The sequence below is a fragment of the Eurypyga helias genome, unplaced genomic scaffold, assembly GCF_000690775.1.
Source record: "Eurypyga helias isolate BGI_N326 unplaced genomic scaffold, ASM69077v1 scaffold27696, whole genome shotgun sequence".
NCBI lineage: Eukaryota > Metazoa > Chordata > Aves > Eurypygiformes > Eurypygidae > Eurypyga > Eurypyga helias.
Window position 1 is genome coordinate 22,814 of NW_010255094.1, and position 26,638 is coordinate 49,451.

Below are 26,638 nucleotides of genomic sequence, written 5' to 3' on the forward strand. Positions count from 1 at the left end.
AATGGGATGTGTACGTCGTGTCAGCATGTAACTACCGCCTATAGCCTTGCTGCCTTTCCTCTGGGACCCTGCCATCTGTCTCAGCAGCATCTCTTCTGTTCCCATTCAACCACAGTGGCTCTCCCCTCCCTTGTTTGCCGTGCTCAGACATCCAAAGCAATGCTTCTCTATGGAACGTTTCTAAATTCGTTAGGCTGCTCTCATCTTTAACTGGATGGGGGAATAAGAAGGTGCAGAACTCAAAATCTGTTATTAGACCTTTAAACTAAAATTAAAAAGAAAAAAACCACTGTTCATTTCTCATGGAGAATTCAAACCCTTCAGCGGCATGTTCCTAGGAATGTTTCTCTGCTTGCAACAGTTAGCGTGATGGGGTCGTATCCACCTCCCCTCCCTGGAGCACCGTGGCATTGTCTCGTCTGTGGGATGAGATGTCATAGGGCTGCACACACCAGTGTTGCTGTCCACACGCTCGTCAGCACGAGGCTGGCTGACAGTCTGAGCACGGGGCAAGCCCGCAGGGACGGGGAGGCCGAGGTGCAGGAGCAGACCTCGTAGCCGTTTTCTGAGCGGCTCTCGTCATGCTGCCCTGGTTTGGAGCGTGCCCCAGTCCTGCTGCTCCCGGCTGCTTCTGGAGAGTCGGACTGCATGTCGCTGCACACCAGCCAGTCTCTGGCGATGGACTGGGGGTAACCAGGCTGTGCCTCCACGTCACTGTCCAGCACTTTCCAGTACTCCTTGCCCCTGAAGAAGTAACTTGCACCTGCAAAGAGACCAAAACCCAAAGGCAAGGTGAGTGGCCATGGGCGCTCTCCCAGTGGAAAGGCTGGAGGAGTGTTTGAAGCAGTAGAGGAGCATTCCCACCCCAGCTGAGTCCCAGGGGGTGGAGGCACATGCGATACCACTGCTTGCTGCCTCTCTCACTGCAGCAGCACAGTGGTGAGATGCTGGAAAAGGTGATGACGTGCCTGGCTGGGATGTCTCATATCAGCCAGGAGCCACCAGGCAGGTAGGAGGCAGGTGGAGAGATGTCACCTCTTCTGTGGTGGATCCTAGAGCAGTTGCATCCCCCTGGTACTGAGGGTGTGCAGGGTAAAATCCCTGCTAAATCCATGGCTGGACACACCACACACCTCTCTCAGTAGCCGTCAGTGGACGGCCTCGTCCAGGGCACGGAAAGGCTGAAGAAGACCGCACCTACCTGATAATGACCTGGAGTGCATGCTGCTATCCCTGGGCTCAGATAAATAACCTGAGCCTGGCAGGGCCCTGGGACCCTTCTGCTCTCGGGTGCATTTTTTCCGCTCTGAACTGGGAGGTTGTGAATTCTCTAAGCAGATCCCATGCTTGTGGACGACTCCTACCCATGTGAACAGGCCAGTTGCTCTCAACAGCTTTGGAAATTCAGCTTGAAAAGCCTCTGGGGATGTCCCTCCCCTCTGCCCAGTTTAATGGTTGCTATTACACTGTTAGGTTGTTGGTAAATAAAACCTGGAAGTGCCACTGTGTTGAGTGTGAATGGCTGGTTTTAAACATCTCCTGTGACAAAATTTTTGTGGTCTTTTCAGAGGGAAGAAACCACTGAGAAATCTCATCTCTGGAAAATCAGTCATAACTCTGGGGAAAACACGTCCTTTAAAAATATTTTCTGTCTGCATCCTCACATACCCAGCTAAAAATCCAATGGCAACAAATTCAGTGAGGAGCAAATCAGCACATATTAGGCTAAAAATCACTGCAAAACAACATCAACTCCGTTCTTTTAATAAAATCAAATTATTAGGCCCCCAGGATATTTTTGTTGCCTGCTTGAAATTACAAAGCCTTTTAGCGAGCAGTGTGGGGAGATCTGGCTGGGAGCCTACCTCCCTCTTCAGCTTTCAGACACCAGGAACTGTCGTCCCATCTGGGGCTCAGCATTTCTGTCGGCAGGCATGGTAGAGGGGCTACAGCTCCTGTGCAAATGAAGCATGGAGGATTGTTCTTGTGGATTTTTTATTTTTTTTTTTTTGTACCGGCACATGGACTCACCATCTGACCACCTCATGGCATCATCTAAAGGGCTTGGTATTCCCTTCCACAGGATGGTCTCTGAGGGGTACCCGGGATCCATCCTCCGCTCGTGGTCGTCGTATCGCCAGTAGAGATTGTCTTTAAAGAAATAAGTCTTGTCATTGTGGGCCCAGGAGAACGCGGCGTCAATTCCTCCCAGCGGGAGACCAAAGTCTGAGATCGGCCGTGGGTATCCTTCCTCCACGTTATTGTCTTTGAAAACCCAGTATCTGTCTCCTGTGGAAAGGAAAGAAGCACAGAGCAAAATCACATCTGCATCACACCGAAACCAGCATTCCCCGCAGACAAGCTGATGTTTCATTATCTGTTGCCGTGACAATCCTCAGGACTGAGCTCTCGGCATTTAAGGATGGGAATGGGAAGGCAGCAGTGCAGTGGGGAGCCCCTGTCTTTGAGTAGTTGGGTTTTTTGTGTCAGGCTCTCCATGGAGAACAGCCTCCCTTTGTTCCAGCATGGCTGAAGGTGTGATGGTCCCGGGACACGAACACACCAGGAGTGTCAGTGAGGTTGTCACTTTTATGTATTTGGTGGTGGCATTTGGTTTTGTGCCCCTTTGATTTCTGCCTGATACCCAGCTGCAAGAAACAAAAAGTTACATGCAGCTTTTTTGGGGAAATAAGGCACTTTCTGCCTGCTATTTGACCCCTGATAAGCAAAGTGTTGTCCTGCTTTGGAAGAGAAATGGCCACACTTTTTAGAGTCAGCCGGGCTGAAGGACCTGTGGATTTTAAGGGATGTAAGGAGGATGCACAGGGGCTGGACAAGTCCCATGTGAGCAGCTCACTGCTCTTCCAAGTGTCCTACACAGTCACGCCCCCCCAGCCTTACCCTGTGCGCAGGCGAGAATTGTCAATATGGTTTTTCTCCAATAAAAATGAAACACAACATGACTGGCCCCTGGTCTGTGGGAGAGCAAGAAAATGAACCAAGATATCTCAACTCCTACACAATCCTCTAAGCGCTGGGATGGTCTTTCTGTTTGTACAATATCTCTTTGAGAACCTGCAGCGTCCTTTTAGTTATCACAAAACCTGTTTTAAAGATCAGCCTTTTTCCGCCCTCGGTTTTCTTGAAAATCTGAAGAGGCACTTAAATACATGCCGATGTATCAGCAGGACCTTAGAGGCTGGGGTAATTTGTGTGCTTTGGTTTCTGTCCAGGGATCAATGAAACAGCACTGGAGAGAGAGAATGAGACAGTATTTTATAGCTGGAAAGGGAATCTTGACTTTAATCTTAGGAGCTGGGCAGGGCTAACACCCACACCATGCGTGACCACGGAGCGCTGTGCCTTGCAGGACAAGGCCCCAGCTGTGGCACAGCTGTAATTCTGGCCTCCCAAGCAGCCTCCTGGACCTGAGCTGCCGGAGGACTGTCTGTCCCCAACAGGGAGAGGAGAAAAGAAGGGAAGGAAGCGAGTGCTGCTGTGGTCTGCAGACCTGGCTGGGAAGGTCTGGTGCCAGGCGTAAGGGCTGCCATGCTCCAGCCGTGCTTGGAATCGCTTCTGTGAGCGCAGAGGCTTGTGCGGGATGTAATCCATGTCTCCAGCCTGGCTGGAGGAATCGAAACCAAATTATTGCTTTGAGAAGTGCTTGGTTCAGCACTTCTGAAACCGATAATTGCACCACACTTGGAGCAGAACGGTCGGGAGACAAAAAGCAATTTCCAGCCAGGAGGCACAGAGGGTTGGGATGTTTTTAGCTCAAGTGCACAAGCTTTCTGAAACAGGAGCCAGTGCCTGCCAGGGGCTTGGGTGACATTCAGTGTACGGCTAACGTCTAACCACGGGCACTTGGGCATCTGTGTAGGAACCAAGAGCTAATCTCTTTCCTCCAGCTCTTTTTAAAGAAACTTGCGAGTTGATTTAAATGAAAGGAGAGGATTATGCCACTTATTTTAAGAAAAAAAAATAGTAACAGAAATATAATTAGCAAAACCAAGCTCTTCAGGTTTCAATTTTGTCCCCTCTGCTGCTGCTCCTCCTCTCAACAACAAATACTAAAAAAGAGAAAAAGCCAAAGAAGGAACACAACACCTGTAAAGTCCCTGAATGGATGGTTCCTCCTTTTACTTCATTCTTGAAGAGCTAAGATTTCGGTTAGCTTTGGCTGAAGTTTTTCTTCAGTGACATTTCCCTCATTTTCTGCGGAGCGTGACTGCTACTTTTTGCCTGCCCTCCCTACGAGCTGCTTTCTCCTGGCCTTGCTCATGGACAACAGGTCTCAGACCTGCCCTGGGAGATGCTCAAGGCTGATGTTGCTGTCTCCTGCCTGCAGGAGAGGTCACAACGCTGCCAAGCACCCTGCTCTACGCCAGAGAGACACACGTGCTACCTCCAGCACCCCGCTTGCTCTCACCTTTGAAGAAGACGATCTTGTGGTCGCTGGTTCTCTCATAGACCGCATCCAGGCTGTCCAGGTTGAGCGGCAAGCCCCGCCAGAAACGGTGGATCTGAGCCGGCTGGAGGGAGACCAAGTGCTTATTGCGAGTCAGTCTCCAGAAGTACTTGCCTGGAGGAACAGACTGGACATTACTGAACCACACTGCAACCCACCTTCACTGGGGAGACGAGCACAGGCACACGGCACAGCAGGAAGCCAGGCGTGTGAGATGGGACCATCCCGCTTTCTAGCGGCCATTGCTAGCGCTTTATTTCTGGCAGGCATTAGAAGACATCCCCTTTTTGGGATCAAAATAATCCCCTGGACGTTGCACTGGACTCGTTATACTTCTGGTTGTGTGGTGAAGCTGCACTGCTGAGCTGGAGCAGGGGAGAGCAGCTTTTCATCGCCTCTCTCCCTGCTCTGCATGGGGTCTCCCGGGAGCCGGCAGGAACAGGCAGTGGCTGACACTCCACCAGGCACCAGCCTCCAAAGAAACATCCTGCTTTCTCCTCTCCTGGAGCACCCACAGCATCCTGCATGCCGGGTGCCCAGCTGCTTTCATATTTAGAAACACATATGATGTTACAACGAAACATGGGTATATCAGAGTTTTGGTTGGTTTTTTTTTTTTAACAAAGAAATGGAATAAGAAAATAGAGGAGGAGGAAACTATATTAATAACTCTGGCAGGGATTGAAGTAGGGAAGGAGGCACAATTAAGGATTTGGTACCATCTAGAGGTGTAGGATAAGCAGGGGACCTCGGTCCTGAGGTGCTGAACACACCAGCAGTGCAAGCACACACACTTCCAGCACCGCAGCAACCCTGCCCCAGCTAGGAAGGAGCTTGGCTTGCGGTATTTCTGGAATATTTTAGGTAATGGAAAAGGAAACAGGTTTGTCATCTCTGGAAAGGATGCCAACCTTTCTCCTGTTGAAGGAGCCTTACGTGGGATTTCCTGAGGAGTCTTAATGATTTTAGGGACAGCTCAAAGCCCGACTCTACACTGTCTCCAGGATCCTCAGCCTGAGCTTTTGCAGCATGCTCCATGCTGCGTTTTCCCCAGAGTGCTCCACGCAGTGAGATCTGAGCCGGAGCAAGATGTCTGAGAGACGGCTCTTAACTTTGTCTCATATTTGTTATTGCCTGTTAGAAATTATTGCAAGGTATTTACATCTGCTCTTGCATGGACTCCCAAGGGGGGATAAGCAACAGACAGCAAAGATGCGTCTTCAGATTTGTATTCACGACACTCAGCCCTTTCTCCAGAGCCGGCAGATTGTGATGCTGTCTTTTAAAATTTTATGGAAATTGGATCTTAGCCTAATAATGCAGGAGGCAAAACTCTAACGCTTAAACATCTGCAGAGAGGGGGTTTTATTCTAATTATAAGGATTTATATCATATTCTTGTTCTTCTGCTCCAGTTTGCATATTTGCTCTATCTGACTGAAAGCCACAAATGAATAATACATTCAAATGTGGTAAGAATTGCCATAATTACGGATTCTTTTTAAGAACATTAAAAAAAAAAGGATTCAAATTTGGTGGCCATTGTACATCGATTGAAACACATGTAATTAAATAAAGAAGATCTCTGCATCTCTAATTAGAGAGGCACTAGACAAAGCCAGATTTTCACTTTTTTAACAAGAAATACAGCTCGACATAATTCTTTCTTTAGCAGATAAGTATCTGAACTTCAGAGTGCCCTGGGCTCATTTGAGACAAGGAGGAAAGCCTCAGTGCTTTTGACATTTCAACCCTTTGCCAGCGAGGGACTCAGCGGGCACGTAACTGCAGCAAGCAAGCTTTGAATCTGCCCTCAGAGTCAGGCATAGTCTGGGCTATCGGTTAGCCTGGTTGTTTTTTTCATAAGCTATCAGGAAAAAGCAAAAAAAAAAAAAAAGGCAATTAAATAGCAAGGAATCCTTAACATGATGGCCCCAGTTTGCCCATGCTCATGCTTTGTCATGGCCGAGCCTTGTCACCAAAGTGCTGCGGTTGCTTGGACAATCACCTGCCAAAGTCAGATCCATGGGGGAATTGTTGCCATTAGCATGCAGAAATATAATAATATATATTAAAAAAAAAAAATCCAACTCCATGTTTGTTTAAAAAGCTTCATTTAAAACCACTCTCTGAGCTGGCAAACTGAGCAGGATGAAAGCCAAGTGTAAAGTTCTGCTGTCCTGAGCGTCTCGTTTTATATGGATGATGGGTTGAGGCAATTGCTTTCTTTAATACCAGATGATTTTGATCCCAGCTGTGTGCTGTGCTCTCCATACTTCGCCTGCCTCTGGCAAGACTGCTGCACGCTCCGTGCAGACACACACGCAGGCCAAAGCTGTTTTAAAACTTGAGGAGTCTGTAGTGAGGCACCTAAATCAAAGCAAGCAGCATTTCCAGTGTGGAGAACCCACCGCTGCCTTCAGTATGACAAGCCTGGGAGCCCTGGGGAGCTCCAGTCCCAGTGCCCTTGAGGTGGGAGAGGCTGCTCTCTGGCTAAGGAACCAGCTGGGCCAGCTCAGAACAAAATGTCCATCGATGGAGGGAGCTTATCACTAGAGGTCATTAAAATCCTGTCCTGGAGGTGACGTCCCTGCTCCGTGGTGCCAGTGATGGGGGCTCCGAGAGCAGTGCTGGGCTCTGGAGGCAGCCGTGCAGCTGGAACCCACTAACACTGTGGTCTTTACATTTGCAATTTGGCGCACAATAAATATATCCAACAATAGATACCGAGATGCATTTCTCTTTACTTTTCATCTTTTTTTTTTTTTTCCCCCTCTGAAAGACAGACAGCCATTTATCCTGGACACCGGTTCTTGACTTTTTCCTTCTTCACTGTGGCTTTTTAGAGCCAGCATCTGAACAAATACCCCAGGTAAACTCGCCCTGTGATACCCAGATGGGTCATATGCTCCTGATCCTTGCAGGAGATGCTTCTGCTTCCCTACTGGATGGCTTTGGGGTAGCCAAATGGGGCCATGGATGGAAAGAAGTGCCTAGTGGACATTTTTCCATCTTGGAAAGATGGGAAAGAAAGCCCACAGAGTCCAGCCTACACAGGCTCTGTACAGCTGGGAAGGCACCAACAGGATCCTCATCAACAGCCGGGTACCCCGGGGATACACTGCCAGCAAGTGTTTGCTGACACGGAACCAGATGGCTCTGCAATCGTGTGCACATTGCCTTTGAGCGATGCACAGCAAGCAGCATTAGGAAAGGTGAAGCGTGGGAGGAAAGGAAAATTGGAGGCATCCAGGAAAAAAGCACTGGAGAGCTGTTGTTGCTCTGCTTATCCTTGGTTTGACCCAGATTTTGACTTCGATAGTGCAAGTATCAGATTTTAGTTCTTCTTCACTTGGGCAGTGCTGTACAATGGATCAGAGTGTGGTACGAAGTGCTGTGCTGGATGATCACCAGCCCAGCTGCTTCAGACGGAAGTGTTAAACCCCGGCTCCCGGGCAGCCATGTGTTCCTGCACATGCCCTGGTGTTAGGACATACGTCCCTTGTGAGCATCACACCAGCCATGCACTGTGGTGACATGGGCAGGCACGTTTGCCTCAGCTGGTCTCTCCTTCCTAACTGTGGACCAGACCCCCAACCTGCCATCGGCTGCGTGGGCACCTCCTCTGCTGCACTGAGGGACCGGGCATGAGCCGGGCAGTTTCCTTCAGCACCAGGGGCAGGATTTGCATTGACACTGAAATTTCCTTATCATCCATCCTCAGCCTCAGTGGGATGATTAAAGGTCTAAGCCCTTTATTTGAGCTGGAAGGAGTCGGTGGCATGCAAGATGCCTGCCCGTGTCTGTGGCCCTGCAGCCTGCAAACCCCAAGCCAGTTTATCTTCATCGCCTGCCACAGCCTGTCCACCACTGCTGCTACAGCATTGCACTGTGACCAGTCGTCATCGCAGGGTGACGCACGCCAAGACCGCCGGCAGCAGGCACTTACCTTTGAAGAAGAAAGCCTCTCCCCTGATCTGGGCCACTGCGTCGAAGTGAGTGTTGCATCTGTTGGGCACATCCCGCCTGAGCCTGCGGAGAGATGCCCAGGTTAGCACAGCCCAGGTGGGCAGCAAGGAGCCGTGTCCTGCCTGGTGTCCCCCATCCCATGGACCGCATCTCCCCTGTCCCCAGAGCCCCAGCTGAAGACCACAGGCTGTGCGCATCTGTTGCTCCTCACGCTCAAGCCCAGACTTGTGCACAGGGAATTCCAAGGTGGGCTTGGGCAACCCTCAGCCTGAAGAGGCAGACATGCTCCCTGGGCCGCTGGAGACCATCGCTGGGAGTCAAGCGAGGACACGCTCTCCATCTACCAGCCAGTGTAACCGGTGAGGGCAGAGCTGGCTTCCCGCTCCCTGGGGCACAGCGCAGCTTGGTCGGCTGCTCTGGGCAGCAGGACACGTGGTGGACAACAGCCAAGCAGCATCTCGCTCCGGTGGCTGGGGATGTTGCTACTCCAAGGCTGAGCTCCAGAATGCCAGTGGGAGATGATGGAGTTGCAAAGCAGAAAGCAGGCGAGACCAAACCCAGGGAGATGATGCCACGTGCAAGATGACGCCTGTGATACGTGGTGAAAGCCACCCGGCAAGTCGCAGCAGAGATACTGAGCTGCGTTTAACGACGTGGGTGGGAGAGGCACAGAGCATGAAGGACCGAAAATGCTACGAAGCCCATGTGAGAGATGATGATTGATGGAGGACAAGGAGAGGATGCTGGGAACACGCACAGAAAAACTGCTCTGGGTGTCAGGGAAGCATAAATCTAATTTGCTGATACAAGAGTTGTGCTGGGCTGCCAGCACCAGCTTCACAGCCCTCGGGCACAAAACAACATGTGGAGGTGAAGCCTGCCACTTCCCAGTCACACACAGGGCAGGAAGAAAGGGTTGGCATGAACCACACTGTCCTGCTCCTCCTGCTGCTGGTGTGAGACGACGGTCTCCTACAGCGACAGGGAATAAATAAATGCTCTCACGTTTCTAGGTCATACAGAGCCTTTTAGAAAAACTCCATTGGAATCTATATGGGAAGAAAGATAACTAATGGCATTCAGCAAATTCAAGGAAAAGGGTCCCTTAGGACCCTTTCTGCAACCCCTGGCATCGGGGACACCTCCACCAAGAGCTGGTGCTCAGCACCCCTGGACTGTGGGCATTGCACCAAGCAGGGCAACGTGAGGTGAAAAAGGTGCTGAACTGGGAAAAGTAACTTCAGCACAGGGATATTTATTCAACATTAGATTCTTCTTGGATGCATTACTGTGGGACTAATCTGGTGGCTCATGCTTCAGTGCTGTTATCCTCTTTGCAGATGGGGCACTGAGGCACAGAGAAACAAAGTGACTTCCTCAAGGTCACACCCCAGAGGGGTGAAGGTGACCTTCTCCATCTCTGCTGCTCTCACATGGGGTGCTCCTAGTATCTGGCAAAAATATGTGTGACCATGAACTCCTGCCTTTTTGTTCAGGTCCCTTCCTCTTTTAACTGTCCTGCTGCCCTGGTAGTAAAACACGTTGGTAACTCCAACATTTATTAATGAGCTAGATCCAGAACTTCCCTTAATGAGGGCACGCTGGGTGCTTGATGACACTCAGCATAAGCAGTCCATTGCCAACTCAAACCTGCATTGGAGTCGGGCCATTGGTCCACTTGTTCCAATATTCACCCCCACAGGTACATTAGGGAGTTGCTCACCATGGCAAGATTTAGGTAAGTAATGCTTGCACAATTCGGGATACTGCAGCGGAAATTTGATTAAAATTTCAGCAAGGATGAGTTCACCTAAGGGTGATGGGGACAAATTTCCATTAACACGAGTAAAATTTTGAGTCTTAGGGAAATGCAAGCCATTCCAAGATGATACAGAATTTCTGGACATGCCTTGAATGACAAAAATTAGCTAAAGGATGAATAGCAACTATCACTCGTTCTCACGCTTCAGCTGTGGGATGGCTGGCCAGTCTCCACACATACTGCTTGAAAAAAGCAACAGTGTACACAGGAGATGACTGGGAGAGGCGAGCAAGAAGGAGCACTCTATGTGTGCTTGTTTTACAGAAAACAAGAGGTCCAGAGGCAAATACTGAAGCCAGAGTGAGCAGGCAAGCAAGATACTGATGCTTAAGTGGAGCTTCACTACTACATGTCCTTTGCAGGAACATCAGTGACGGCTGAAAAGAAATGAACTTGACTTACGGGACCGTGGAGCGGTTCTCTGGCAGCTCTGGCAGGATAGGATGGTCATCAGTTTTGCTTACTTCAGGCTTGGCTGTAGGGGACACAGATTCCCTGACTCCTGTGCATAAAGACAAAGAAGCAGTGGAGGGGTACACCATCCTCCCCACCAGCTCCATTCACCCCAGAAAACAGCTATTCCAGCACACCCCATGGCAGAAACGGGCTGTAGCCGGGTGAGGGACACAAACTTACCATAGAGTTGCCAGATTCGGACTTTGTCCTCGTAAGGTAGGTCATACTTCAGAGGGTCCCCCACTGGACCTTGGTAGTAGGGTCTCATGATAGACTCTATGGCAGAGATGTGGGTCAGGCCAATGGCATGGCCGAACTCATGGACGGCTACAGCAAATAGGTCCATCCCGTGAGCATCTGGAGATCAAGACAAAATTGAAATAAAAGTCACTACTTGCTGGTGGAATGCTGGGAGCAATGCTGGGTGTTCGGGTGGGCTGCAAGGCAAGGCATAGTTATATGTTGGATAAGCTGGAAAGAAAAGCTTTGGAATACATCAAGTTTGAGACAGAAATTTTTCTCCAGTTGGAAAAAGGAGACTGAAGTGTATTACATGAAAATAGAAAGCAAGCCAGACATCAGCCCACATGACTCCTCAGCCCCATACAATCCTGGGGATCACCTTGCTTATTCCCAGACCACTGATGGCACGTGAGAAAGCTGGACAAACAGCTGAGACAGCATCCTCGGCACAACCATTCCTCATCCCTGCTAACGGGTGCTGCAGGAGCTGGGCCAGAGCAGTCAGCTCCTGCATCTCACGCCTGCCCTGCAGCAGCTGCAGACACAGAATTTGTGATGCCAGCAACACCAAACTTCTTCTGCCAGCCAGAAGCTCGCCCGTGCCTGCAATAATGAGCAAAGCCATGTGCCAAGGAAGCAGTGAGTGCTCGGACAGGCTTTCCCTGCCTGCACAATGCTGGCATCGCACGCTGCCGCCCTAGCCAAACCCACCGTGAACGCCTTCCCGTGTGTACACATCCTACATGCATCCCCTCTGCTGCACAGCAAAGCCCCCTCCCATCAGCCAAAAACCCCGCTCATCCAGCTGCTGTCCTGACAGGGTACGGCAGAAGGGACAAGGTGACCACCTCCAGCTTGTTTCCAGAGAACTTGCCTGTCTTCTCCCCTTCCAAACCTCGTGTTGGTGAAAATGCAGCTCTGGGGTCTGCTCCTTTAGGAAAGCACTTTGGTCCTCACACACCACTCTGGGCATCAGGGAGATTTTGTTGAACATGGATAACTCCTCTGGTGACTTTTTCCCCTCAGTCTGGGCTTTCTCTATTCTCTTTCCCCAAATCTCCTTATTTGCAACCCAACCCCCAGTGCCTCAGACCTCACCCACACGCAGACCCAATCCCATTCCAGAGCCTCAGCTCAGACATTAACCCCTGTTAATGGGGTTAATTAACAGACATTAACGGGGGTTAATGTCTGCTTCCAAACCTACACCACCACTGCCAAAGCAAAGGAGGAGTTTCCCCCACGAGCCACAGGGACTGATCCTGCTTGGTGCATTCCCACCACCCAGCTCAGACCGGCTGGGCCAAGCACACCCACCAGTTGCTGCCCCTCGTGCTCGGCAGAACCCTCAGAGCACGACCAGAGGGCGGCAGGGACTGTAAATATGGTTCTTAGATCACGATTGTGAGTATTGTAACAAAAGGGCAGTGAGGTTGGAAAGCCAAGGACTCTGTGGAGCTCAGGGGAGCCCCACATTCCCCAAGCCACAACTGGGACAAAGGAGACATCACGCGGAAGCAGCCGCAGCTGATCCTGCATGGTCCTTTGCGCTCCCCACCAGGCTTTGGGTATGGGGGGGATATTTTTGTTGAATTCTGCTTTTTCCTTGATGACTATTATTTACAGTGTCTGTAAACAGTCTGGATTTTTATAACCTGTGCTGGTTTTCTCCAGCAGTGGGAGAGAACAAGACATATGTTTTCTGACATTTTAATGCCAAACTGACAACCTTGGGGATATTTTTATATCACCTACCAGGCTGTTATTTTTGAATCACTAGGGAGAACAAAATAAATAAAAGATGAAGTTCAGATAGCTCCAAGACCTTCAAAATAGAGGGCAGCTTTCTCACCGTCAGGCTCATCCCCTCATCCCTCAGTGATGCTGGGAGGGATCCTCCCTGTGGGGCTGCCGGACCCGAGCCCTCTCCTCCACGTGAGCTTGTTTCACAACAACCCTTACCAGCAACCAGCTACAAAAGGAATACCACTGCTCACTTCATCACATAACACATCTGCTACGGCAGGCTACCAGACCTCAGCACTTGCCTCTGCCCTGTGTGTCTGCAGAGCAGAGCTGCTGGTTTGTTTTTCTTCCCCAGAAGACACCAGTTGGGGTTGCACAGTGGCACGAACCAAGGGGTGGGTTGGATCCTGAAGAATCAGCCTGCCCAGATCTTCAGCCTTCACCCCAGACCTCCTCCAGCATGTTTGGTGAACAGTCCTGCCCACAAGCACTCAGCGGGGATGGATGGATGTCAACGGGTGGGAAGGGTGGAGAAGGGTGGGGAGAAAGGAGGTATTAGCTGATTTCAAAGAAGAAGATTAGGTCTCAACAAGATGATTAAGCTGAGGCATCAGGAGTTCATGGGGAGGCTGGTGGAGGAGGTGGTGTGACAAGTAAATTAGCAGCTGGTGACTGCAGAAACACTGTCAAAGCACGCCTGACACAAGGTTGGGGACCTCATCCCCACAGATGGTTCGTGCAGCTGAGGCACACACTTCTGCAAGTCCCTCTGCTTATTAAGACTCTGCTCTAACTAGATGAGATGAAATAAAAGAAAAAAAATATATAACTTGTAAACATCCTGATGTTAGATAATGGACATGAGACGGCAGGAAAATACCCAGTGTTCACAGGTGGCTTTTTCCCAGTAGACAAGAGAGCCCTTTCCAGGCAGTTCAGTTAATAAATATGCTTTAAAAATAGGAAACCAGAGCACATGGCAATGAAAGCACGCAAAAGATGGTGAAGGCAGAGAACAGAGTCCCTGTATGAGAGGTCCAACAGCCACACACACCCAACCCGTGACCTTCCAGGTCCCAGAAGAGACGGGTGGTGGGGTTGGGCATTGGGGAGCTCTGCAACTGCCGATAAGGTGGAGAGAAACAAAGAGATACCATTGAGGCTTCCAAAAACATAGAAGGTTCTCAACGCTGGCTGCTGTCATTTCACTAGCAAGGCTGAATGGGGAACCAGAAGGAAGTCTTGGGACCCACAAGCTCAGGGAGATGATGTAGCAGAGGCTAAACCTCTCTAGCCACCAGCACAGAAGGGGGAACCTGGGAGCACATGCATCTGCCTGCAGCTCTCCCACCACGACAAACCTGATGATCGGAAGGTCCAATACTCATCATCATCAAAATGGGTGTCTCCTGCCGTGTGATGGTCTCCAGGGAAGAAAGCATGTGCCACTGTTCCACCAGGTCCATCAAAGGGATATCCATCGTTGTGATCTGCCTTGGAGAAGTCTATCTGGATGTCGGCGTTGTTACCTGCCACCTCGTGGAAATTCAGCGGGGTAATGTCACTCCAGACCTTCAGGGCATAGTACATCAGGGCCCGGACTGTGTCATGGCCCAGGTGGGACTCTTTCGGGAAGGTGCGAACTCTGAAATAAGGAGGTAAAAGAAGAGATAGGGCAGTAGCATGAAATATCTTCTCCAGGGACCACCAGGAAGGGCTCTGCAGGTGCCTGGTGTACCACAAAACCTCCGTATGGTCTCCAGAGCTCTTAGCACACCCACAAAGTGCCCCAACATGCTTTATTTAAGTCTCTGAATCACTTCTGTGTTAGAGTGATGAAAATTTCAGAGACTGAGTTTGGGTCCTCTGGAAATACTGAGCCAGCCTGGCCCACCGGCATGTGAAACCCCTCCCCAGGTGTGAAACACTCAGGATCTCAGTCCTGGTACCTCCAGTCCCTGCTGTAACCAGATGGCTGTCAGCCTCAGAGCCACACTTCATGACCAGGACTGCTGTCCTTACCCAGCTGTGGAAATGCCAGTGCCATGAGTTCCTTTCCAGATCTTCCCCATCCCTCTTTTCAAGCTCTCCTTCAGATCTATTGACAATTATTTTTTCACCACTTATTTGTTCCAAGTGCAACCCAAACACTCAAAGATTATTGACTTCTGAAGCCTTTGCACCACACACAGGCCCATCAGTTCTCCTGCAACAAACAGCAGGTCATTGCTCATTCTTATTACACACACAAGGAAATCCAGTACGGATTTGCTGCCTCCATATATTTCCTAGCATGTCTGTTGGAGATATAAAATATTCTCCAGGACCAGTGCACTGCCAGCAATCTCTGAGGCTGCAATCCATAACAAGGAGGAAGAGGAAAGGATGCAGTTTATGTAAATCACATTCAAATTCCTCCAGCCTATTGCCTGCAGGAGACAGGCTATCTGATGGAGCGCTGTAGTTGAGAAGCTCTTGCCTTGCTTCTTAGTAGAAAAAGCACTGATAAGCAGAGGCTTAGGACACAACTGCACACATCACAGAGCTTCTCTGTATCAGCGCAGCATCCCTTTGTCCCCAGCTCTGCTTTGCCCTGGAAGAGAAGCCAGGTGGGACCAGCCCTGCGCCGGCGTTTGCCCTGCAGCTGCGTGACTCAAACCTCCCTTTTGTTCGGAGCTGAAATGGAAAAAGTCAATCTTTCCTGCACAACCAGACCTTGAAAAAGAATTTCTAATATTGTTGATTTAAAAGAGGTGAAAAGACAAAGGTGCAACAAGGTACCCTGGCTTCTAACAGAATATGTTTAGATAATCTCTCATTGACAATTTTGACAAAAATAAACACACTCCAGGAAAATGTACTGTTGACTGAGTAATTATTGACAAAAACCAATTCTGCTGGAAAATTTCTGGCCAGCTCTACTGTGGTAATAATGGATACTTTATTTCTTGTGTACCAGCACACCAACCAAAGTGCTCATGAAATATTCATGGCTTGACAGATTTTTAAAGGCTGAAGCAACAATTATCAGCACCTCACTTGCCCTCCTGCATAATACAGCAGGGAGAGCACTGCTCAGTGTTATACCCCTCCCCAGCACCAGTGTGAAGTAATGACCCGACTAAACCTCCAGAGGTAATTGTAGGTGTCAAAAAGGGACCTCAGGTCCTTCAAACTCCTTCTACAAGTAATGATTTGGGTAGTGGGAGACACTGCGGATCAGCGAAGGGGAGTAGCAATGACTTGTTCTTGCTTTCACAGTATTTGTGTATATCCCATGCCCTCAGGGACACACAGCCCAGGGTGGGTACCACCTCCTGACCTGGGTGAAACTCGTGAGGGTAAAATCCAGGACAGAACAAAAACAACAAGCAGAAACAAACTCTTGAGAACAAGCAGAAATCTCACTAACAGTTTCTATGAAGGGCTTGGGAACCCCATCCAAGAGATGGTGGGAATGAGATGGGTAAATTGGGCAAAACACATCAGAGCCAGATGAGCAAAACTCCCTCATACCCACACCTTTGCTATCCCTAAACTATTCTGGGCAAAAAGAGACCCTATCTACTAAACTAAACGAGTTAGCATACTCATAGCATCAGATAACCATGGGACTTCAAACAAGACACATTTGTAAAAAAGACAGCATGGAGATACAGTGTGAGCATGGAGGTAGAAAAGACAATTTCTAGGCAATTTTTAATCTATAGAAAAGACTGTGGCTGGATGTAAACCTCTACAGTACAAAAAAAAAGGCCACCTGGTTTCCAGATATTCATTAACTAGGTGTCTTCATCTTCCACAACACTCCTCTGGATTTAGGGAAACCCTTTGCTGCTTTAATCTCTACTGAACTAGTAGGGTTCGGTACGTTCAATACGTGTAAAACACACCATGTTTAATCCAGGGATTATGACCTATCTCCAAGATCAGGGTGCCTAGGGCATGGACTCAGCATCGGGGACATTATCTGCTCTTCCCCTCTCAAGCCCCACTTGACTGCATGAGCCACTCTGCTTTCCCTTCCCTCTCTTTCAAACTGTAGAATGAGGATAATAAATCTGATCTTCCTTGTGAAAGGATAGTGGATGAAAAGCCCTGTCTAAAGAGACAAACATTATTAACATTCATCCCAACCCCTGACTCCAGAAACATTAGATTAAGGCAGAAACAGTATCAATACTTATTTTGCTTCTTATAAAAGGTCCTGCAGCTCTGAGCTGACCCACATTTTATTAACATGCTGCAGGTGTAAGTGAAAAAGCCCCCTTCCTTTATTCATTACCACTGTTATTTTTCACAGAATCCCATCAGGGTTTTTCAATTCAGCATCTGATTTGATTGCCCGAGCTCTGCTAATTGTTTTCAATGAGATTAGGAGAAGATTATTACGCCGATAGGATGTTCGGTGGCGTTGCGTTACCCAGTTCCACTGAAAAGCAGGCACATTTCTAACATCACGCAGGTGCACGCAGGACTAAACAAGCGTCCTCCCACCTTGATTATTATTATTATTTGTAGTAAACAGTGCTTAGGTACCCAGCAGAGAGCAGTGCTGCTTCTTCGTGGATGTTAATCCCTCCTGAGACTCCCCTTACAGAGCTCCAATCTCAGGCAAAAGCCTGATGGGAGTAATTGGGGAGAAACCTCTCCTCCTCCACCCAACCCACACCAAGCTGCCAGGAAGAGAAGACAGGGCTCCTCAGTCCCCTCTGCCACCCCACCAGCATGGCTCCGAGCCCCCCATAAAACAACATGCTGGGACACCCCGAGGGGCGTCTACCATGACAGAAGATGGGGTAACATCAGCCGTGCTGCTTGGAACAGGGGCTGCAGAGCAGTACCTGGCACTGCCGAGGAGAACATCTCCGCTCTGCTCCCAGGGCTCACCCAGGAGGCAGCGCTGCCACGCAAACAAGGGAAAGCTGACATTCCCCCGGCTGCTGCCAGTCCTTCGTGAGCCCCCTCCCCCTAAAGAGATTTTGGGTCCAAGCTTATTAATAAACAGACGCCAGAGAGGGCTGATGTACCTCTCTCTGCTACTAAGGGGCACCCACAGCACTGGTTATTTTGGTTTCTGGGTCCCTTTTTGGTTTTTGTCCTACCAAAGACAAAAGTGGAAGAGTATTAGTGATGTATGAGAAATCAATTGCTGGTTAATGAAAGCACTCCTTCACTTTCTGCAGCCCTGAAGCCACAGAGAAATAAAATAAATGCTGATAACTACCAAACACAGCAGGCTAAGGATCGCCTGATAAACCCAAATTGATTTTTCTGGCAGGGGGAATAGGGGACATTGAAAGGGTGGATGCCTGATGCCGCAGCAGAGGTGCTTTTTCCCAGCTGTCCGGGGCCACCTGCATCAGGAACCATGGCCCGATGGCCCTGGGCACTGCTGCCAAACCCCAACGCAACAAGAGGAAAGCTGTGGGGGTGTTTGCACCCCCTGTCACCCCTCTCACAACAGCTCTCCCAGCACGTTGCAAAAAGTTACTGAATATTTTTGGGTGATAATCCTCCTCCTGTCCGTTAGTACACACACCGTCGGGTGGCTCTCTGCAGCCTGACACTGGGCACCAGCACGGGAATAATCCATCCCAGGTAGAAAATGTAGGTGAAATTAGATCTCAGGCTACAAGAGGAGCAGCTCTGCTGCCCACCCCTGCCATCGTGCCCTCCACTGCTGCAGGCACTCTGACCAGCTGGGCTTGGGCTGGGGGGTCCCCGCAGTGGGATGCCACTGATTAAAGGAGGAAAAGGAGGATCAGGCACATCACGGGGATGGGAGCGTGGTACTGGGGGTTACCCTGACTGCACACCTTTACCTGTCCAGCCGAAACCCCTCCATGCACCTGCAAACCCACATCTGGGCTCGGGCAGTGCCACCCCTGGGCTGCGGGAGGGCTCGGGATGCTCACGGGGATGGGCAGCCGCTGGCAGGCCTGCTCCCCTGCCGCCAGCACTTGCTCCAGCTCGGGGCACCCTGGGCATCCCCATCCCAAGGACCGCAGCTTTGATGGAGCAGCGCCAAGGACTCATCCTTAACTAAAAACGGATGAAAGTGAACCCAGTTCGGCACCAGGCTGAGATTTCAGCCCCTGGGTGATTCAGGAAGATGGGGGTGGGGGGCTGCCCCCAGCCCCAGGAGTCCAGAGCAGCAGAGAGGGGCACAGCCCTGACGCTGCAGTTCTCTGTCGCCCCGGGGGGGAGACGGAGACACCGATTGCGACCTCCCCCTCCTGCGGGGCATAACCAGGAGCGATAAAGCAGGATCAGGAAAAGGAAAACCAGGCTGCAAAGGCCAAGGGAAACCGACCGGGCAGCTCCCGGCACTGATGCCGGCAGAGGGCACCCGCCGCCCGCCGCATCCCTCCCCTCACCAACTGCCCTGGCACCTGCGGACAGCGCCGGGAAAATAGCGTGGCAGTAAAAAAAAAATCCCATGAAAAAAAGATTTATAGGCTGTAATATCCTGGGAACTTCCCACAGAGATGAGGCACAGAAGACGATGTGTTTCTGATGCTGTACTGGGATGCTCTGCGGCTGTACCGGGATGCTTCGAGGCTGTACCGCAGGCTGTGCCTGTCCTGTTTTGCTCCCTGAGCCTTCCCGTCCCTCAGGCTGGCTGTACTCAAGGATAAGAGGAAGAAACCTGAGCAACCTGCATGCCTGTAAAATTTTGTTTGCCAAACACTGCCTTCTCTACCAGTGCAGGTGCCTATCCCAAGCCAATCCTTTCATACAGCTTTGCTTACCCACTTATTCCAGCCTTGCAGTTGTTCAGTATTTCTTCGGTTTTTAAACACATGGCATACTGGAATTTGGTTTTGTTTCATTTTTTAAAAATCTTCAATCAATGGGTAAAAGGTAAGTGTGTAAAACTTTATGTCTCCATTGGCAGATTTTCATGGCAGTTTCAAAAAAGCTATTTTAATCTCAAGTGTTGGACGTAAATACTCTGTTGGAGTTTCTATAATGCTGTAGCCTTCTGTTGGCTTATACAACCTCCAGGTATAAAATACAGCCCTTTCTTGAACAAAAGCCAAGATCTTGGAAAGAATAAAAAGCAGAAACGAGTTTGTCAGGAGATGGATTTTTTTTTTTTATGTCATACATATAAAATCACCTCAGACCTAAATCCCTTCTTACAGCAATCTTTGCTGCAGCATCACAGTTTCCAAGGGGGTAGGAGGCAGGGGGTTTCCCAGGGCTGCATCCACCAGAACAATCTGACCCCTTTCCTGCTCCATCCTGGGACTGCAGACAGTATGCCAGCACAGCCGGAGTGCCGGTGGTACCCACAGCACCAGGATCCTGACCATGCCGCATCCCCAGCACGCCTGCCCTACCCCAGGATGGGGCTTGGGGCTCTCCAGCCCAGCTTTGCTGCCATGCCCCTGCACTGGCAGCTCGCAGGACATCAGGGCAGGTCTTACTGATTCGCCCAAAGGTATTTTTTACCTCTCTGAAACATGAAGTTCATCCCTCTTACCCATGAAGATGGAGCAGGTCGACAGAGGGACAGGCTGAGCTTTTATAACGTGGGTCACTTTGCTATGAGAAGCCATCCATTAGCCAAAATTATTTCTTACTGAAGCTGAACTGTGTTTATCTTTTCTGAAAATACGGTCTCTCAAGGATGTGCTGGAACACGGACTAAATCCCTGCTAAGGCCACAGTTTCAACAGCGACAGCCAAGTCGAGATTTGTTTCTGCAGTGGGCGGTGGACTCGCTCTAGGGATTATGTCAGGATCAAAGAGCAGCTTATTATTAAGAAGGCGATCTCTCCAAAGCATGCACATGTGTTTTCAGGATAGTACCAGCATCTCATGGTGCTCACCTTTCTTCAGCAGTTCTTGGAGGAACAACTGCTGGAGCACACAGTCTTTGAGGGAAGAAAAATGAGTCCCGAAAAGCACAAGTCTTGGTGGGACAGGGATCAGTTTGTTTGCCAACCTTCAACTGCAGTGTGACTGCAGGGAGCCTGGAAGTTGGACCCGAACCGCACATCACAGGTTCAGAGTGACCCACATGGGTCGCTCCCTGATGTCAAGGGAAAAATAGTCCCCTGTTGCAAGGGCTAGGAAAAAAAAAGTGCCACTATTACCCAGAAAATGTGCCCAATCCTTGGGCTCAGGTGGGGCAAGAGAAGAAGCCAGGTCTGTGCTAAGCCAAGTCTGCGGCAGCTGCTTGAGAGACCACCAAGTCCCAACGAGCTCAAGAGAAATGATGCTCTGACCACTGCACTGCAGAAAAAAGCTCCCAGCTAGTCTGCTGGCCAAATCACACCATTCCCAGCTGATGGCCAGGTGGGACCAGAAAGTTAAGGCTGGGATCAGCAGAAGAGTTTAAATACTCTGTGGGGTCCTAGGAGCACAGCAGGACACGTTTTAGCACATCACCCTGAAACTCATCACAATGCTGTATTTAGCCCAAGTTGGTTGTGGGATCAGCCCTTCTCTGCAACGTTTCAATAGGGAGGATGAATTCCTACCTCCAGGACAAGTTCCTTTTGCTCCACTTGCTGACAGCTTGCGCGAATCGCTTCCTCCTGCTCTCCGCAGCGGCGAGGTCGGGCAGAGAGCAGCGAGGAGTCTTCATCAGCTCCAGCGTGGCTTCATCTAGGGTTACAAAAACAGTAACAGAAATCATGGGAACGGTGGGCTAAGAAATCCCAGGGAGCACAGGGAGAAGGGAAGGCAAGTGCTGAGGATGCAGTGGCAGAGTGAAAGGCAGTGCCTGGGAGCCCATTGGGGCACAGTGCTGGCCCCAGCATCACACGTGGTAACACCCACGGGGCACCGAGCCCCCTCCATGCCACGGTTGCACCCACGACCAGCAGCGAACCCTGCTGAAAGCCCATTTCTTCAAAGCAGCCACCAGCTGGGTGGTAGAGGGAGACGACACCCCACAGCCAGGGGTTAGGTGCTGGCTCTGCTGTCAGACTCAGTGAACGGTTTTATTGATCTCAGGAGGAAATGCAGCAGGTTACCTCTTGCATGACACTTTACAGATCTCGCAGACTTGTCTGGAAAACTACCTGTGGCCAGCTTTGATTATATTTTAATATATAAATTTTTTATTATTCTGTTTTATTCTCCCTTGTTGAATTTCTCATTATTCCCCTGGCAAAGCAGAGAAATGTTCACATGTAAATAAACTATCTCTGTTCAGCTAGGAGCTCATTTGGAAAGTGTTCCTATTCCTTCATATTTATTTTTAAAACTGAATGAAAGCTTAAAGCCCCTATTCTCATCTGCTGAGAGGCAGACAAGTCATTCGTTCACCCGTTTTCCATGCTGGCTCTACATCTTTACTTAAACACTTTGTTTTCAGGCACAAACCCACATCCATGACCTGCCCGGGGCAGCCCCCCCCAGGCCTGTTTCAGATACCCCTCCAAAAATGAAAATGCAAATGCATTTGAAAGGGCTGTCCTTGCTGCCAGCCCTCCTGCAGCTCATGATAAGGTAGAAGGGAAATAATTGCATGTACTCAATTAAGAGCAGAGAGGGAAAGTCCCAGCAGTGGGACATGGCCAGTGGCTGCTCACGGGGCCTGGTGGAGGGTGGCCAGGATGGACAGAGTCAGCCTGCTAATTAGCAACTTCTTGTTAATTCTGTCCCGAGCAGCGGAAGCGAGCTGGCCACGCGTTGGGAGGTCGCGGCCGTATGTCAGGGAGGGAGGGGAGAGCAGGCAGGAACCCATCTGAGGGCTGGGATAATGCTGGCTTTCTCCTTTCCTCAATGAGGACATTGAGAGGAATGACCCCGGCAAACTTGTGTCGCTCCAGCCTGGCCTTGGGCTGCTCCCTCCCAAGCGATGGCCATTGTGCCAGGCAGAAGCCACCTGCCACCTTGTCCCACTGGCTGCCAGGGAGGGTGATGGGCTCTCAGCTGGCTGGGGGTAACTGGGGGGTCCCCAGAGCCGCTGCGGCTTGGAGAGAGCCAAGGAGACTCTCCATGGGCACCTCGTGGCTCCGTGTGTCATGGGCAGGAGCGAGCAGCGCTGGGGTTACCCAGCACCATCTTTCTTCCTGTTCCCCAGCAGTGAAGAAACCAGAATATCTACATATACAAATTGGGAGGCTTAATCGGGAGTTTTGTTCAACTCAGTGTGATGCTGCAATTAACGCTTTGAACAGGAGAACCAATCAGCCTCAGTTTTGGTCCTTTTTCTTGTCTTTTTTCCTTTTTTTTTTTTTTCCTGAGCACACCAAGATCTTTTTAAAGCTATTTTAAGCACAACAGGAACCCCAAGGGTGTGTGGGTCTGGTGAAATAATTGCTTGCCTCAGGTTCTTGAAAGCACAAGGCAACAAAGCACCTGAGCCATGTAATTACTCTTACAGCTGCAAACTGGGCTATATGTTACACCCGCCTGAGCTTTTCTTGGCGATGATGCCACTCTACAACTCGGTGCCAAGTCCCCTCTCCTCCCCAGACCCGCAAGGAGCCATCCCTGCATCCCTCTGCTCCGGAGAGAGGAGGGCTCATGGGCCACTGACCTAGGACTCCCGTCGCTTCCAGCCCCCCGAAACGCTGCATGGCAGTGATGGCCTTGGTGAGCTGCTCCTGCGTCTGCAGTTGTCCTGTGACAGGATCCGGAGGAGGCAGATACCCAAATTTCATCAGCCAGTCCTGTGAACCAAGGAGAAAGGGGGATGAGAAAAGGAAAAGAAGGAAATATAGACGCAGAGAAAGATGCTCCGAAGGTCCCGTCCGTTCCGCTTGGAAATACTTTTCCCATTTACATGTTTACATCCGGCTTCCCCATCGAAGCGCGTGGTCTCTGCTAACAAATGGATGCATCAGGATGGATCTGTACACATCCCTTCAGTAATGGGATCCAGTGACCTTCATGCATTCCAAGGGTGACATCTAATTTTCCCACCTGGCTGCAGACCATCTTTGATAGCGGCAGAGCCCCAGTCCGAGGGTTGACACAGGCGCCTTTGACTCTCCCCTTGAACACTGGCAGCTCTTTCTGGAAACTTGCTGCAGGGCTGAGCACAGTGAGGGGAGGAAAACTGCCCATCATGAGGGCCAGGCAACACCACCTCCCTTGGGATCACTTCCAGTGGGAGCCCATGGGGGGCCTGGGGAGGGTCCCCAGGTCTGATAGAGGAACCTTGCTGACCTCTGGCCGTGGCTGCAGAGCACCTGGGTTTTGCCCAACTTTGTCTCAGTTGGACCTCTCTAACCATATGTGCTACACTTTAAATTTTCCACTGTCCCCCTTTGCAAGTCCTCCCATGTCCTCACACCATCACAAGAGCTCCGCCTGCCCTCCCAAGTCCCATCAGCCAACCTGCTGCAATGGCCTCAGCCTGCTGTGACATTAACTGACCCGCTGTGACCTCCTGCTGCTTTCCAGTCCATGCATGGCTGGGCTGGTCAAGCTTTGGGATAACAGGTTAAGGATGCAGGCAGCTTGCTAGAAGCACCCTTCAACCAACAGAGAAGAACCTGGACATGAAAACCTCCCTGTGGTCCAAGTCCCCTCAATAAAACCTGATGGCTCGAGGGTGGCTTGTTTTACCTTGACCTTCATGGCTTCAGGAGTTTGATTGGAAATACACCCAACCATGAAGTGTCCAACCCTGCTCTAAGCCATGCAGTCATTCAAGGCCTAGGGTGGATGACCTCAGTGCTGACACCAACCTGAGCCCTCTGGAGAAAAGTGACATGGAGACCTAGCATGCCAAGCTGCTTCCTTGGAGGCCACTGCGGGACCTCAACTTGTTCCCTTCCCAGCAGTTCCCAGGCAACACAAGCACTGTGGTTGCAAAGTCTCAGCTTCCAGGAACCAAAATGCCATCCCAGGGAGACCTGGTGATTTCCCAGAGGTGCCATTACCCTCTGGCCGTGGTAGGGAGGGATACAGAGACAGGGAGCAGAATAAAACCCTTCAACAGACTACCCCTAAAATTTCACCAATGCCAAAAAGTCATTCCGGCTGATGGATGGCCTTTGCCATTTAGAGAAAAAAAAAAAACCCAAAAACCAAAACATAAATGGATTTTTAAAAAAAATGCTGTAGGAAAATCCCATTGATAACAGTAACAGGTTTCTCCACTCCAGATTTTTTGTTCGAGGTGATAAATCAACAGAGTCACAGTCATTTCAGCAGCACCAAAAACCCCAGGACTGGCTTAATGGTGAAGTGAAAACCTGAATCACCTGCAGTCCCTGACTGATTTATTTAAGAGGAGAAAAAAAAAAGGCTTTTTTCTCTGTGCCCTCCTCTCCAACATTGCCACATGCCCTGGTTTAACCATCTCTCTGCCAGTTTCTTAAGCATAGAGCCAGGCATAGGTATTTCTACCACCAGAATGCAGCAGGAACCTGTGAAATACCCGCATGTCCCTCTGCCAAAGACTAAGCAAACACGGCCATGTGCCAGTGATCCCCCTGCCATGGGCACCTCATTAAAACCAAGACCACTGTTTGACAGGAATTTGTCTTTCAAAGGACAATGCCTCTTTATGAAGAGCTTCCTCTTTCAGCCCAAAACCGATTAAAAAAGTGTTATAAATCTCCTCTTACAACTGCCTTTTAAATGGCTGGTAAATTATCTCTCTAAATCCTTTCTTACCTTCCTTCTTGCTCCCCTCCCTCAGCAGAAGGATCAGCAAAGAATAATAATACTGCATGCAGAGAATGCCATAAACACCTACCCTCTATTTTCTTTATCTGTATCAAAGAAACATTGATCTATTGAGCCTCTTGAAGACTGATATTGATCTAGACTCCCACCACAGTCAATACACCACAAATTTATTGTAGTCAGATTAGTCCCAAAAGTCGATACCTGCTTAATGCTACAATCCGAGTGTCTTGTAGCTCGGTGTTACCGGCAGTGGCCACCCGAATGCCACAGCATCCCCAGCCCACTCTGAGAAGCCCAATCAAACAATTTCCCACTGGCAGAGCTTTACAACAGGTCTCCCCACTCTTGGTGTGGCTCTCCATCAGGGAACGTGGTCTCCTGTGCTGGGTTTCTCACCTGCCATTCACTTCCCTCCTCCAAGGTTGCTCTTTTAACAGGATGGTGTGTTATTACAGCCAGAGAAAGCAGCTTATCTGGCCATTCCTTGTTGCTTAATGCAACTCCATTAGCCACCACCTTGCTAGGACTGCGTTAGCACCGTCGCAGCCTTCCCTCGCCATCAGGCTGAAGGCCAGGCCAAGCACACCCGCCTTTCCTCCTTGTTCCTATTTGTCCCTTTGCATAGGAAAAACATTTGTGACAGGAATTAGGGATACAATTCGCCCTTGATTGTTCATGAGAAATCGGCTGTGACAAGGGGCTCGGCAGCCATCCCATCAATTGCTGACGATGGTGGGGTTTAATTTGGTTTCTTCCCTGGGCATGGAGCCGGTGTCATTTATTCTCTAACGACAGCGGAGCCGATGCTACGCCAGAGATGCACATAACTCAGCTCTGCTCAGGCCCTCCTGGAGATGGAGGTGGCAGGAAGAGGCTGGAGAAAGCAAAGGCACAGCAGTCCAGCAAAGGTCCTGCTGCTCTGGCTGCAGCCAGGGAAACATCTCTCTTTCTTAACCCCAAGGGGCAGAAAAGGCACAAAGACAACTGGACACTTCAGAGCAAATGGAGGGCTCCCTAAAGAAAAGATGGAAGGAATGGGCAGATATCACAAGCCCTTCACCTGATCTACCTGGCAAGCATTGACATTCCTGCATGTGATTTTCCACATAGACTGTCACGTTCATCACGCCGTACTCAGGTTCTCCATAGACCCCTGTGATATCCCTCTCAGCCATCTCTTTCCCAGCGTATGGGTCCTGGCCTGTTCCCTCTCTCCTCATAAGCAAGGCTGATCCATAATACTGAACTTTTACATTCCACCTTTGCTGTGGCAGAAAATTTCATTAGGGAAAAATGCAGCTGGATTTGAAGATGAGGAAGAAC

General features: G+C 50.0%; 1 protein-coding gene across 1 annotated transcript; it reads right to left on the minus strand.

The window, feature by feature from the left end:
* Positions 1-452: 452 nt before the first annotated feature.
* MMP17 (matrix metallopeptidase 17 (membrane-inserted)) lies at positions 453-23,479 on the minus strand (the record flags this gene model as incomplete). The annotated part of the gene is made up of 10 exons (XM_010153223.1): positions 23,465-23,479; positions 23,211-23,343; positions 21,199-21,325; positions 14,065-14,348; positions 10,895-11,071; positions 10,661-10,760; positions 8,417-8,499; positions 4,430-4,582; positions 2,032-2,289; positions 453-763 (listed from the first exon to the last, which is right to left on the minus strand). Coding segments are annotated over exons 1-10 (1,641 nt in total), but the record flags the coding sequence as incomplete, so codon positions are not given.
* Between the last annotated feature and the right edge of the window lie 3,159 nt (positions 23,480-26,638).